Source organism: Crotalus tigris, unplaced genomic scaffold (assembly GCF_016545835.1).
Source record: "Crotalus tigris isolate CLP2741 ecotype Arizona unplaced genomic scaffold, ASM1654583v1 scf7180000020929.304458, whole genome shotgun sequence".
Lineage (NCBI taxonomy): Eukaryota > Metazoa > Chordata > Lepidosauria > Squamata > Viperidae > Crotalus > Crotalus tigris.
In genome coordinates, this window is record NW_024098262.1 from 288477 (window position 1) to 304140 (window position 15664).

A 15664-nucleotide genomic window follows, 5' to 3' on the forward strand; every position below is an offset into this window, starting at 1 on the left:
ATACACAAAGACAAGCAACAGAAGTCTTAGTTTTACACATCCTAGTCATTCCCACCATAAATTTCAGATAACTCAAGTTAGGGAAGGCACACATTTTAAACATACCACGTGGTTGCATAGAGAAGAGAAAGAGAGATAGAGAGAGAGAATCACTATTTCTTATTTTCCTTTTTAAGTACCTTTATTTAGCCAAATTGGTTTCCCAGCAAAGCCCTAAGCAAAGTCTATTTTTCTTTCATACACTACACAGTCGAAGTCTCCTTGTGAGATTTCTTTCCTAACACAGTCGAAGTCTTCTTGTGAGACTTCTTTCCTACCCTAAAGGGCACTACACAGTCGAAGTCTCCTTGCGAGACTTCTTTCCTAACTTTGCTTTGCTTACAGGGCCTTACCAGCTAGTTGCCCAAATCCAATTCTTTCATTCACTCATTCCATTTCATTTTCACACAGTCTCTCCCTTTTCCCTAACAAAAGGTTCTATGCTCTGGCCAACCCCCATGCTGTCCAGGTTCTGCCAATTAAACAGATCCTTTCTGCGGCTAGGAAAGGCCAGAAGCAGCAAAATCCAACTGTGATTGGGAAAAAAAAAGGTCTTCTCACTCACACAAACAGAAATATACACATTTTCTTTGTTCCCCTGGGCTTTAAACTTAAAATTTAGAGGTACTCACCTTCACCTTCTTTCCAAAGCAGCCCTTGAGCTCAAACTCTCAAAACTCCCTTTGCTACCCTAGCTCCACATGGGCAAGGCCTGGGAAACCCATCCACAGACACAAGGGGGTCTGCTGCCGGCAAGATAGGGCTTACCAGTCTCAGTCCATTGGAGAGGTTAGCTTGGAGTCCCATCTCGGGGTGCCAAATTGTTAGAAGTAAGGTCTTCATCCTGGTTCATCCAAGCCGGGAATAAATAAGCAAACATGGTGACTGCTTTGGGAAGAAGGTTACAGTTTATTGCAGAAAGATGGTCTTCAGGAAAGTGCAGAGGAGAGAAGAAGAGAGCGAAGGGCTGAGCACATGGGGCAGTAGGCTTTTATACCCCCTCTAGCCTTGTTTGGAATAGTTTCCTGTTCCTGTGGCATGAACCTTGAGGCTGTTTCTGAGTGTTTGTCTAGGCCTTGATATCTGTGGTTTAATTCTATTATCATATCCTGCTTCCCAGGTGATGGGGCTGACTCCTAGAGTTTGGGTGGGGTATGCAGATCTTCTCTTTTGTCTTCTTGATTGCTCTAGCTCCAACTTTCTGATGGTTTTACATTTGCATAGGGCAAATGTCTTGCTTGGGGCAGAGAGATAGATTTGGGGCCAAGTTTGGTTTTAAAAAGTCCTTTTGAGGAAAAATATATTTTTCTGCCCTTTTTAATATTTCCTTCTGGGCTAACTTTCATCAATACTTTCTATGCTGTCTCCTAATTCCGGGTCAACCCAAAGTCAGAGTAGAGCAAATATGTGTTTTCCATCTAAAATAAGAGACCATCAATTTAGATACCCAGTCAACATGTTCATTAGTTTAGCTGTTTTTCTTTCTAAGCCGGCAAAATACGGAAGACAGTGACCATCAATTAAGCTACTACTTGTAGCTGGATGTTCTGCACAAAAGCAATTTTTTTTTCACTTATTCTTATTCAGAGGTGGCGCTGTCTCTAAAATAGAACGCTTCGGTGACATACAGTCATAATTTCCCATTCATAACTCTAGGTGCTCCATTGTTGATTGGTTATTTGGTCTCTAAAACGGATAAATACTAACCTATTTGATACAACACTGTCTTCGGAATAAACTATCTTTTCAAGCAAGATAATTAAAGGAAAAGTTAGTGGATTTGCTAGCTGTGCGTTATTTTAAAAAATTAATCCAAACTACATTGCTTTGTCACAACATAATTCCTTGACCCTTTTTAAATAAACTATTATTACAGTACTTTTCTCCTTCAATTTCTCAAAGAGAAATGGAACATTCCGGTCCGCCCCTCCCTTTATTCGTCGCCATCTTGACGCCTCCTTTGCGCAGGAGTCGATGGCACAGCTTGTTCCGCGGTGGAACAAACCACGGAGAGGGAGGCATGAGGGGAAGGTGGGGTGGGGCGATATATTCATAGCAGATGAAACTAATCGAACTATGTTGTAAAGGGGGGGTTAAGGTTAGGATAGCTTGGGTAGGGAGGTAGACACTACTATTTGATAATAGACGGGGTGGGGCTCGGATCAAACTGATGTGAAAGGCGAGTTATGGTGTGGTGCCCGGTTCTCTGAACGGAACTCTTGCTTGTAACGAGGGGAAGGGTGTGTTCATGTGGGTGGTACTGTTGTGATTGGTGCGTGTGCATGTGCACCTGTGTGTATCTCCTATCTATTTAGGTGAGTCCGCTGAATTAGGTGGAGAGAAAAGAAGGACGGGTGATACCGTTGTGAACGCTTTTTATGGGGGGGGAGGGATACGGCTGATTTAATTGCAGTGGGACTGGTCTAGGTGGAAAAGGGAGGGTTGGATGGTACCATTTTGGGGAACTTATAGGGAGAATTAAAGAAGTACCTCAGATTCGAATGACATTCAACCGCGGTTGAGCAGAGAAGAATAGAAGCGGTGCCTTTAACGGCCCACTGTAATCTGAAGGTCGGAAAAAGACAAGAAGCACCACTTCAAGTTTAAAAAGGAGCGAAGCTATGGTGCTATAAATGAGAGGCTGGTTCTAGTAGTATCTTGCAAGGAGGTGTCAAGTCTAACCAGCTTATGTACCAAGTGGTGCCATTTTGAGCTGGTACAAGTTCTGTCTTTAAAGAATGTGGAGGGAGAGTGGCTGAGTACTGAAGGAACAGAAGTCTGAGCCTTTCCTTGGAGAGCATTTTGACATGACTGTCTGAGGTGTTGCCCAGGTTGGAGGGGCCTAAGGAGAGGCATGAAAAAACTCTGCTCTTAGGAGGCCAATATTTGTTTAGCAGCCCCCAGGACCCTCTCTCTGCTATGGCCTCAAACTGTACTGGAGGCACAGCGGCTGCAAGCGCTGGCTCAGCTATAGGTGCTGCTCTCAGTGCTTCCAAGACCAAGACAAAGAAGAAGCATTTCGTCTGCCAGAAAGTGAAACTGTTTCGAGCCTCTGAACCTCTCCTGAGTGTCCTTATGTGGGGAGTCAACCACACGGTGAGCAAGAACAACTCAGTTCACCTCCCATCTCTTTGAACCTGACCTCTCAACTAGAGAGGCACATTCTGCCATTGAATATTTGTCTCTTCTTAAAACCATTATGTAGCAACTCTTGTGTTGATTATTAGGTACAGGGTAAGCGTCTTTATTTGGGTATTTATAAGAATTCATATCTTGCATGAAAACAAATATTGGAAAATTGTAGAGACAGGCATCATTTTGAAATGGAGAGCAGGTAAAAAAAATAATTACAAAGGGGAAGCAATTCTGTGATTAATGAATTTCAAAGTCTTCCTCTATAGAAGATAGAGGTTCTTTACTATAATCTTTCTTCTCACACACCAGTAGGAATTTGGTGGGACTGGAGCATGTGGGTATGTATATTTTACCTATTGACAACTTCTTTAAAAAGCTGTGCTTTTCCTGAACTTGATTTAAGGAGGAACATTTTTTGCACAATTTTAGTTTTTGAACGAACCAGGAGATTGTTTATTCAGAAGTGGACTATTGAGTTTAGAAACAGTGCTCTATATAGAGGATTGTAGCTTCAAATCCTCAACAACATGTTCTGGTTTTTTTAACCTATGTGTCATCTGGATTCAGTAAATCCCGCCTGGTATATTCTTTATCAAGGATGAGTTTTGATTTTTTGTATTTTAAATTATTGTTGCTTCGATAAACAATCTTCATAAAGCAGAAATCTTCATAAAGCAGGAATCTCTAAGTTAAGAAGAGATAACAGATGATAATTTTTTTCATTATCCAGAATAATACTATATAATTAAATATATATAAATATTATGATAAATCATTTTGTTGGAATCTGTCTGAATGTGGATTATCTCAGTTATACAAAGCAAAAAAAAAAGCTCTTGCCATTTCAGAGTCCAGGGACAGAACTGTACATATCCTAGAAATCTTAGTGAGCGTTGTCAATTAATAGTCCCAGAATATCTGAAAAGTGGCAGTTTAGAGGAAGGTTACTGAAAAATAATTCACCAGCGCTTCACAAGCTCCAGTTAGTAAGATGGTCCCAAAGAAATTAAGAATGTTTATTTCAAAAGTAGCATCCTGACAAGCCCTGTTGTGTATTATATGCACATATCTGAATGGGAAATTATGGTGCTGATGGACTACAGATCCCAGTATTTTTTATAATCAATCATGCTTTCTGAGTTTGCTGAGAATATTAATTCAGCAACATCTGGAAGACCACACAGGCAGTTTACAATTTACATTTCTGTTGCTAAGGGATGCAGTCATAATGTAACATCACATGATTACATTGCTTAGCCCTGGTAAGCCTGGAAATTCCCATTGCTGTCATTAACTGAATTCCACGGGTCATTAGGTGAGGACCCATCCTGATCCAAGCTATTCCCAACTTTGTCCTTCCCATCTGCATGCTTTGGTAAGATAAGGGACTGCCTCCACTGTCTCCTCCTAAACTCCCCTCATTTGCCTGTCTTCCCCCCAATCTCTGCCCTTTTGGCTATCTGCCTACCCACTAGCTACCCCAACCACCCAGTTCTTACCCCTACACCACAGGTCGGCAACCTGCGGCTCCGGAGCCGCATGTGGCTCTTTGAGCCTTCCCCTGTGGCTCCCAGCCTCCTCTGCCTTTGCAGAGAGAGACAGAGACAGAGAGAGGCAATTGCGCTTCCCTGCTTCTCTCTCTCTCTCTCTCTCTCTCTCTGTGTGTGTGTTTTGTGTGTGTGTGTTTTGTGTGTGTGTGTGTGTGTGTGTGTGTGTATGTGTAAAAGAGAGTGCACTCACATTATTCTCCGAGGAGCTGAAAAGCTTACTGGGCGGAGCTCCTCCCTTTACTGCGTCTCTGCAGGAAGCAGGAAGCAGGAAGGGCAGGAGAGAGCTAGCTAGCCCAGCTAGGCTGGCTCAGGAATTCTGGGAGTTGAAGTCCATGAGTCATAAAAGAGACGAGGTTTTCTATCCCTGAGCTTGTTGGACAACAGCTTGAAGCTTGCCAGGTGAGCACCAGATGGGGGGGGGAGAAAGAGAGAGAGAGAGAGAGAGAGAGAGAGAGAGAGAGAGAGAGAGAGAGAGAGAGAGAGAGAGAGAGAGAGAGAGAGTGGGGGAAGAGGACTGGTAGACCAAGGGCAGATAGAGATGGAGGGAGAGAGAGAGACAGAGAGAGAGAGAGAGAGACCCTTTTGACATCTAAAATGAAGATCACACTGCATATATCCTTTTTTTACCTGTGTGTGTATGTAATTTTATTCTCTTAAAGCATTAAAGCATTCTGTTGGTGATCATTGTTTTAATAGTATGGATATTCCCAAGAGTCATATTTTTACTTTTATTTTTAATATGTGTGTGTGTGTATACATACACACACACACATGCACACACCCCTATAATAAAGGTAAAAAAGCATATATGCAGTGTTATCTTCATTTTAGATATCAAAAGGGTTTTGCGGCTCCCAGTGTTTTGTTTTTGGTGGGAAACGGGTTCAAGTGGCTCTTTGAGTGTTTTGGGTTGCCTACCCCTGCCCTACACCATACATTGCTATAGTGCGAGCCAGGGCCTTCTTTTGCATCTCCTTCTTTCAGGCCAGTGCAACCAAGACTTCTCTCGCACCCCAGCCAGAGTTTCTATTCACATGCCTGGGCCTCATTCATGTCCCACCTGGGTCTTCTTTCAGGAAAGAAGCCTGGCATGTGAAAGAAGACTTGGCTAGAAGGATTCTTTTTTGCCAAGGCTTTTTTTCATGCACCAAACATCTTTTACAAAGGGCTTTGGGTGAGACATGAGAGAAACCTCAGCTACAGTGGTGCAAAAGAAGGCCTTGGCCTATATAGCAGTCACTTATGGTATAGTGGTGGACATAGTAGTAGCAGATATGGCCAGCTGACAGCAGTGGGTAAGTGGGCAATTGTAAATTCAGATGGGTCCAAGTGGGCCCAAATTTTGTTCACATGACTATGGGAGTGCTTTAACAGACAGAACAAAGTCCCTTTGTTCAGCACCATTGTTGCTAAAGAATAGAAGTTAAACAAGATTTATCTGTAGGCGCTTAACTGAGAGCAAATATGTTCTAGTGGAGTGGTTCTCAACCTTCCTAATGCCATAACCCTTTAATACAGTTCCTCATGTTGTGGTGACCCCCAACCATAAAATTATTTTCGTTGCTACTTCATAACTGTAATTTTGCTACTGTTATGAATCGTAATGTAAATATCTGATATGCAAGGTGTATTTTCATTGTTACGAATTGAACATAATTAAAGCATAGTGATTAATCACAAAAACAATATAGCAACGTTCACTGGAGAAGCTTACTCTTCCTTGCTGAAAAATGTTGGGAGGGAGGGAAGGGGAAGGAAGGAAAGAAGATTGAAGGGGAAAGGAAGGAGATGGAGAAGGAAGAAGATTGAAGGGGAAAGGAAGGAAGGAGAGAGATTGAAGAGGAAGGGATGGAGATGGAGATGGAAGGAAGAAAGATTGAAGGGGAAAGGAAGGAGATGGAGAAGAAAGGAGATTGAAGGGGGAAGAAACGAAGGAAAGAGAGAGATTGAAGGGGAAGGGGTGGTGATGGAAGGAAGGAAGATTGAAGGGTAAAGAAAGGAGATGGAGAAGGAAGGAGATTGAAGGGGGAAGGAAGAAAGGAAGGCAGGAGAGAGAGATTGAAGGGGAAGGGATGGAGATGGAGAAGGAAGGAAGGAGATTGAAGGGGAAAGGAAGGAAGGAAGGAAGGAAGGAAGGAAGGAAGGAAGGAAGGAAGGAAGGAAGGAAGGAAGGAAGGAAGGAAGGATTGATCTTTGGAGAGTCACGTTTTTCCAGATGGTGATGAACTGCAACTCCCAGCATTCCCCACTCTTCCACAGTGCTTTTTAGGGCTGCAGGGGATGATAGTCCAGTAAGGTCTGGAGACATACGCAGATGCCCTAGCAGGGATAATTGGCTGGGTAATTGCTGCAGTTTTACTTGGAGGCATTCTGCAGCTCCTGAAAATCACTTTAACCAATTTTCTCTGGTTCAGCAAAGGCAAAAGTAATAAAACAAGCAACAGGTACCGGTAGTAAAATAGCCCAAATTGTCCTTTCCAGCGCAGATGAAAAGAACCAGGGAAAGGGAAATCGCGTCTGCCTTTGACCAACGGGAGGAGAAGTGGTAGGAAAAGCGCTGTGTTTCGGCTTGGGCACACAGCCTTGTCTTGGTGCTGCCAAGGACGCACAAGCAGCTCTGCACAATTGCCCAGGGAGGGGGGGAGGCTCTGGCAGAGAGCCAAGCGGCGGTATCTCCAGGGCCTTGGAAGCCGCTGGCTGCCCTTTCATGCCCGCCAACCTGGAACACCCATCCTCATCCTCTCCCAGCTGCCCACCAGGATCTGCCTGCCCCTCCAGCCTCCTGAGTGCCATCGCAGCAGCGGGATCGCAGAAGCCCCTTTCCACGCCATGCAGCCCTTCCCGCCATGACCCTTCCCCAACTCATCACATGCGAGAGGGGCGTGGCCGGAGCACCAGCTCCTGCTTGGAAGGTGGCGTTTCTCCTCTTCCAGCCCAGCCGGCTGGCCTCCGACGCACATGCGGGCATCGCTGCCACCTTGCCCTCTTGCCCACTGCCTGGCCGCTTCTGAGGCCCGGAGCCCAGTGAGCTGGGAAGGAGCCGCTCCGGCCCGCCAGCCCCAGGGCCATGCCGGGCACCACCGAGGTGGCCTCCAATGGCGAGGGAGGTGGGCTGGGCAGCGTGGGAGAGGCTCCGGCGCGGCGCGGAGGGCAGCCAGGGCTGGAGCGTGACCAGGCAACCTGCTCGGCTGCGCAGCTCAGCTCAGCCGGCAGCGGTGGAGCAGCCCAGCGGCAGTGCCAACAGCAGCCCAGACCCAGCTTGGCCTGGCCGCCTATCGCAGTTGAGCCGGCCTGGGACGGCGTCGGGGGCATGTGCGATGGCGCTGCGGCGGCAGGAGCAGGCACTGTCGGAGGAGAAGGGCGCCCTGGAGGTGGCAGGAGCAGGCAGAGGAGGGGGAGGAGGGCGGCGGGCGGCTAGAAACCAGGAGACTATGAATTCTAATCCTGGTTTAGGCATGAAAGCTGGCTTCTCTTTCAGCCCACAATGAGAGGATCCAGGCAGCAAACCAATCAATCAATTCATCACAATCAATGGATCAACACTGACTTGATTTGAAAAAGAAGACCCTTCATTAGGAAAAACAAGGAAGAAAAAAACTCTGTAGATGCTTAAACGTGGTTCATGCAACTGCAATTGCAATAGGTTTAATTATTTAAAGTCACTGGTGAATATTTGCAATGAATATGAATATTTGTGAATATTTGATGAATCTTATTTATATGAACAAAGTGTTTTCTCCAAGTCACTTTATTTAGGTGTTTGTTTACGTGCTACATTGTGACAAAACTTTATTGTTATTGCAATAGCAATAAATATTATTGAATAAAAATTCCTGGCAATTAGAGTTGAATATATTTATCATCTATCATCTTGTTTAGTACTGGATGTTTTCATATGGTGGAAAATTTATTTTCTTCCTTATGCTAAAAATAACCAATATTGGTGTCAGAATTATTTCCATTCTGTGAAGGACCATGGCGATATTGTCCTGTATGTGAAGAGACACTGCAGTGCTCCTTGAAATTGATAACATCTAATTTATTTCCTTAAGTTTTTAGAAGTCCTGGCATTTCAATCCCTGAAATAAGGTAGCAGACAGAATATCATTTCACATGTTCCTTCAGCATAACACCAAGTTAGCTATGGCTTTGTTTCCTTCAACGTGGTTTCCCCTGAAGGATTGGCCTAAAATCAGTATAACCCCCTAGGAGCATTATGAAGTTTAAAGTTCAAACAGTTACAGAATCTTAGGTAGAAGTCTTCTCACTTCTGGATCATAATTTTGGGGAAGTCTAAGCATTTGTGCCTATCTCCCCTCTGCCCCCTGCCTCTCTGTGCTAGAGAGACCTCTAACCTGACCCCCTTCTGAATATTAATTTATTTCCTTGGGCTTCAAAAATATCTCACACCTTTGGCCATGTAATGGTTTTTACAAATTTCCATCAAAATTATCTTTACTGCTTGGACTAGTCCCTGCAGTTTTTTTTACAAGATTTTAGAAATGGTTTACTCTAGCCTTTTTCCTGTGACTGAGAGAATGTGACTGACCCAAAGTCGCCCAGTTGATTTCATGGCTAGGATTAAAATTTGTGGCCTTCTGGTATTTAGTCTTTTGTCTTAACCATTATGTACACCAAACTGGCTCTCACATAATACCTTATTTGTCTCAAATAATATTTTTCACATAAGCTATATAATTCAGTACTCATGGGTTTGATTTATCATATGTTATATGCATCTTACTATGAAAATTCTTTCAAATTTACATATTGTTTCTTAGCTAACTTTATCTTAAAAATGCCTCTGAGAGGTGCTCTTGTTTCATCTACTTCCAATTTTGCTAGAGGGAAAGAAACCAGTGAAAAAGTGCTCATTGGCCAAATACAAGTGTGTATGTAGTATAGCATATGAAGTTGAGAAAAAACAAACTAATAAGAAAAATAACATTTTAGCAGGTGCTTACCATACTTTCAAACACATCTTTGCATCAAAATACAATCAGATTATTAACTAAAGGTATGAGTGATTAAGACGGACCTGAAATTATTAATATAGATGTAAATAATTATCTGTCTAAAAATTGAAAAAGAGAAAGAGGAACAGTACACTGTCATATAAATTAAACAAAATCATAACCTGGAGATAGCAACTGCTCATGATGATGACGTAGATGATGTAGCCTAGAGCACTCAGATAACTATGATTTCTTCTCTCAATAAATATCACCCCTTTAATAGAACATCTGTGCTTTCTTGCCCATATTCATTTAATGCTGAAACTTCCAGTAAATATTAGTGGGATTTATTGGCTCTACAATTGTACATTCCAACAATTCAGATGACTTCCTTTCTTTTTTCCCTCACATCCTGTTTAGATGTTGCATTTCTTTTGCAGATTAATGAGTTGAGTAATGTCCCTGTCCCTGTTATGTTAATGCCAGATGACTTTAAAGCCTACAGCAAGATTAAAGTGGACAATCATCTTTTCAATAAGTGAGTAATAAACATTTTTATTAAATTATACTCCCCCCATTCCCCATTTAACTTCAGTATCTGAATAGATGGCTTGTTATGAATATATAATGACATGAATCAAAATGTTGACATGAAAGAAAAACAACTAGTATGTTTCCCCGAAAATAAAAGCCAACCAGAAAATAAGCCCTAGCCTGATTTTTAATATAAGCCCTGCCCCCAAAATAAGCCCCAGTTAAAATCATCATCAGCCCAGGGGAGTGTGGCCAGCACAGAGGGTGGTGAATGTGCAGGGGCTGATGGTGTTTGGCAGCAGCTGAAGCCCATACAGCAGAGATGATCCCAAGCTCTAAGACCACTGGGCCGGCCCTCCAAACAGGCACGCGGGGGAAGGAGGCAGGTAATCCCGAGGCACGGGAGTACCAGCAGCAGACAGAGGCATGGGGGCGGCAGATGATCCCAACACGCTGCGCTGCTGCCTGTCTCCTCGTGGCCAAGGGCAAACAGAACTAGTGGAATGGAGTGGGCAGGCGGACGTGGGAGGCACGTTCTCGCACGGCAGCATCAGCCGCCTACTCACTCTGTCCCACCATCTCTTGGCTTACCCATGACTCATCCAGATCATGTGCCTCCCCCTGCGCCTCTCCCTCCGCCTGCTGTTGATGCTGCCGCACAAGGATGTGGCCTACTGCTTGGACAGATAATCAACTCACCTGTGTTGTGCAGGCTGCACTGCCCCAGAGTGCACCAACCACGGAGCCAGTGGGCTGCAGCTGGACACTATCAGTTCCCCCAGCCTTCTGGGCGCATGCCAGGGTGGGGTGCCCGGTTGGGCTGATCATCCTGTTACCATGTTTTCCTGAAAATAAGCCCTAATGCCTCTTTTGGAGCCAAAAAAAATGATGAGGCAGGTCTTATTTTCAGGTAAACATCGTGTTATAAAAGAGTAACTTGAACTCAGCACAATTCACTTGTCTGAGTGTGCTCTATGTTCAGCCATGAATGGATATGATTGGGGACCACAATTCATTTTCTGATAAAAGCAGAACATAGAGGGTAAAATCCTTTCTGTACCAAATGTTTAGGCTACTCAAGTATTACTGTATTTGATGGACTAGCATATTTAAAGAGTTTCTCTTTCTCTTTATGCCTCCCTATTTTTTAGATCTGTTCTGTGTATCATGTTTGATACAGTGTAGTAGAAATCAAAAAAATGATAGGTTACAATGCTTTGCAGAGGGAGAAAGTTATCAATGCTTTTCTCCGATGCATCACTCTGTACTTTAGTAGCCATATTAACTATTCATTGTGGCTTTTAAAGCTAGCTGATAACTTTTTTATCTACTGCTGTTTTTATGATGCCTTTTGGAATTTAAATTCTTTTTTAGTTGTATATCTATGTCCTAATCCATTTTTTTATTTTAAAATGCTTGTTGAAAAATTAGATTTTACATCTGGACAAACCTTGGGATTTGAATGTAGAATAGAAAGCAAACTGATTCCAGTGTTAGAAATGTTAGGCTGAGAGAGCTGAGTTTGACAGATACACAATCATGCTGGTCCTCGACAGCAGACTTGAATTCAGAGAAGGATTGAAATATACAAACTAGGGGTGAAGGTGGCATCATTGACTCCTCCCTAATATGCTTTAAAGGAGACTTAATCTCAAGTACAACATGTTAACCTGCAGTGAGATTACAATTGCCAGGCAATCTAGATCAACTTTTAATAATTAAAAGTTTGTTCATTTTTTCATTAATGCCATTAGTATAATTTGAATAATAATATGTATAATTGGACAACAATTTTTTATGGCTCAAGAATATTTTGTAGATATAAGAGAACTTCTTTTCTTCTTCATTTAGCCTATCATCATTTTAGCCATTGTGTATTCACTACAGGATGAAATCTTCTTCCACCTGTTTCCAACCAATACAGTCCTGAGCTTCCTTTTGCCAATTGGGCCTGTAACACTTGCTAATGTTGTTGATCCATTTTGTTTTAGGTGTCTTTCGTGGATGCTTTTTATCAAGTGGGATCCATTCTATGATTGCCTTTGTCTACCATCAGTTCTTGTTGTGTGACCAGCCCATTTCCATTTCAATTCTTTTACTCTCTTGATGATATCGTATACTTTCATTTGTTCTCTAATCTATGTGCAGGTCTTTCTATTTTGTCTTGTAATTCTGAGCATGTATCTTTCCATAGCTTTTTGGATCACTCGTAGCTTTTGTATTTATAGCAATAGCGCTTAGACTTATAAACTGCTTCACAGTGCTTTATAGCCCTCTCTCTAAGCAGAGTCAGCATGTTGCCCCCAACAATCTGGGGCCTCATTTTACCGACCTCGGAAGGATGGAAGGCTGAGTCAATCTTGAGCCGGTGAGAATCGAACTGCTGAACTGCAGTCAGCCAGCAGTCAGCAGAAGTAGCCTGCAGTACAGCATTCTAACCACTGGGACACCACGACTCATTGTGAGGTTAGTGTCCATGTTTCACCAGCATATGTTACAGCAGGTAACATACACTGATCGGAAACTTTTCTCTTTAGGCATAGCGGAGATGTTGTTCTTGAAAATTATGCTCAGCTTGCCGAATGCCTGCAATCACATTTAACACACAGTTCAATTTCCTTTATTGTATCACTCTCCATTGAGATCCATTGGTCAAGGTATATGTGGTGGTCTACTACATCTAGTTCTTCTCCAGATATATAAAAAAATATTTCTTTGGTGAATTTATTAAAAATAACCTGGCTCTTTTTCAGGTTTATTTTTAAACCAAATAGTTCTCCCACTTTGTGCAGCTCTTGTATGTGTCTTTGTAGCTCTTCTGGGTCTTGTGAGAAGTGAATAACATCATCTGCAACTCAAGTGATTTAAATAGGCGTCATGGATTTTTATTCTATCTTTTGCCTAGTCTAGTTTGTGAAATAGTTCTTCAAATCAGGCCGAGAAAAGGATAGATGTATTGCCTTGTTGTATACCTTGTTCTGTTTTGTTTTCCACTTTAAGATCATTAAGACAAATGGTCACCATTGTTTTTTCATATATTATTGTGATAGGTTTATGTAAGCAGTGTCTATGCCTTGATTGAGCAATGCATTAATTATTGCTTGCTAAAATACTGAATCAAATACTGCCTTTTTGTAGTCAATGAAAGCAATGCATAGAGGCATGGTGTACTCATTGTGCCTTTCAATGACTTGCTGAAGAACCTGGATGTGATCTATTGTGCTGTATCCACTTCTGAACCCTGCCTGCTCCTTTGGCTGTGCATCATTTAACATTCTCAATATCCTTTTTTGCTATTATCTTGGTGAAAACCTTGTAGATGATGAAAGAAGGCTTATTAGGTGATGGTTCTTTAAATCATCTTGGGCCCCTTTCTTGTGTATAAAAATGTGAGGACCCACCCCACTTTGCATCTTAAGAAGACAGAACTCTTGGAATAATTCTTCCAACAGGAATCCTTTATTAAGAGAAAATGGTTGCAGGCATGCTAGACAGGACTTGGGGTTCAAGCTCTCCCATTCAAGGTTTTAAGGGGTTCCCCAGTAGTCCCACCCAATCAACCCCCCTTCCAGTGATAGTTTCAAGTATCACAATTCCATCCCCTTTCTTCTTCCGTCTGGATGGAGACTTCAGATAACTACATGAAAGGCAATTACTCTTCTTTGATATGTTAAAGCTTAGAGGCCACAATAAACACACATTCAGTCCTTTGAAGTGTGCTGAAGGAAGTGAGGGCCATAAAGCCCCTTTGCTCTCCCCCTTTTCTCCCTCTTAGGGCAGAATCCAGAGAAGGCAGAATTGGGAGTTTCTATGTTTGATAATTAAAGATGAAATATAATTGGATTCTGACATCCGGCCCCTCTTAACAATAAGAGAGATCCACCTGAAAGAAAACACAAGTAAAAAATTTAGTTAGGCTTGTTAGGATACTCTGTGTGAAACTTCTTCAATAGCTTCGGGGCTCTGACGTGACGTTTATGGACCCACTCATTTTGTGAGGCAGGGAGGTGTTTCCAGGCAACTAGGTACTGAGTTGTTCCACGATATCTCCTAGAGTCAAGGATCTCTTTTATTTCGAAGTGTTGTTCCCCCTCCACCCATGATTGGAGGTGGTGGGGGGGGGATTTTTGGCCGTAGAGGTGACTGATGCTCTCTTTTCAGCAAGCTGCAATGAAAAATTGGGTGTATTTGCCTGAGGTTTTTGGGTAATTCTAATTCTACTGTTACTGGCTTTATGATCCTTTTAATTGGAAAAGGTCCTATATATTTTGGTCCAAGTTTTTTACAGGGCTGTAGGGACTTTAGGTATTTTGTAGATAAGTACACCATTTCTCCTATAATGAATGTTGTAGGCTCAACCCTTTTTTTATCGGCTTGTGCTTTGTATGCCCGCCTAGCTTAATCTAGTGATTTTCTGACTATTGGCCAGGTGTTTTGTAGGTTTTCCATCCATTCTTTCAGTGAAGGGATCGTTGGTTCTTTTGGGGTTAACTCTGGCATAGGGTTTAAACTTTGGCCGTTGGCTATTTGAAAAGGAGTGTAGCCTGTGCTGGAGTGGACTGCATTATTGTAGGCAACTTCTGCAAAAGGAAGTAAGTCCGTCCAATCACTCTGTTGGAAATTTAAAAAACATCTCAAATATTGCTCACGTACCGACTGGCAGCGTTCCGCTTGTCCATCTGTCTGAGGGTGATGGCTAGATGTCAGTCCCTGAGTGGTCCCTACGAGGGATAAAAATTCCTTCCAAAATGTAGACGTAAATTGCACTCCCCTATCAGAGATGATGCGTTGGGGTGCCCCGTGCAATCTGTAAATGTGCTGGATAAAAAGTTTTGCTAAGGCCTTTGCAGTGGGAATTTTTTGGCAAGGGATAAAGTGCACCTGTTTGGAAAATAGGTCCGTGACTGTCCAGATCACAGTATTCCCATTGCTTTCAGGCAATTCCACTATAAAATCCATGGCTATTTCCCTCCAGGTGGCTGAGGGACTTGCCACTGGTTGTAACAGCCCTGGCGATTTCCCTTGCAACCTCTTTGCTGATGCACAGGTTGGGCAGCTGGCAACATAACTTTCTATGTCCTTTTTTATTGATGGCCACCAAAATTGCCGTTTAATTAAGTGTAAAGTTTGTACAAATCCAAAATGCCCTGCTGATTTTGTGTCATGGCAAAAGTTGCCATGAAAAGTTAGTCCTTTGAGTTGTTGGTATCTATAAACTTTTCCCCTACCCAGGCAATCCGTCACCCCCCCCCCTCTCATTGTCACACATGTTTGTTTTTTTTTTCTGTCTGGAACCAATCATCTGTTTCCAAACTTTTTTCTGAATTCCCATCCCAGTTTTTTGGCTGTCCAGTTGGTGGTTTTATTTTGGCTTGGGTTCTTGTGGTTACTGGCGCTGCCAGTTGTGACTCTGCCATTATTGGTCTAGATTCTGTGGTTCGTGCGCTGTTA

At 42.8% G+C, this 15664-nt stretch overlaps 1 protein-coding gene across 1 annotated transcript; it reads left to right on the forward strand.

The window, feature by feature from the left end:
- The first annotated feature begins 1272 nt into the window (after positions 1-1272).
- On the forward strand, positions 1273-12388 carry LOC120319667 (phosphatidylinositol 5-phosphate 4-kinase type-2 beta-like). The gene is made up of 3 exons (XM_039368745.1): positions 1273-2070; positions 2934-3135; positions 10120-12388. The coding sequence occupies exons 1-3, from the start codon at positions 1946-1948 to the stop codon at positions 10219-10221; spliced, it is 429 nt and encodes a 142-aa protein (XP_039224679.1). The 5' UTR covers positions 1273-1945; the 3' UTR covers positions 10222-12388.
- Positions 12389-15664: the final 3276 nt, after the last annotated feature.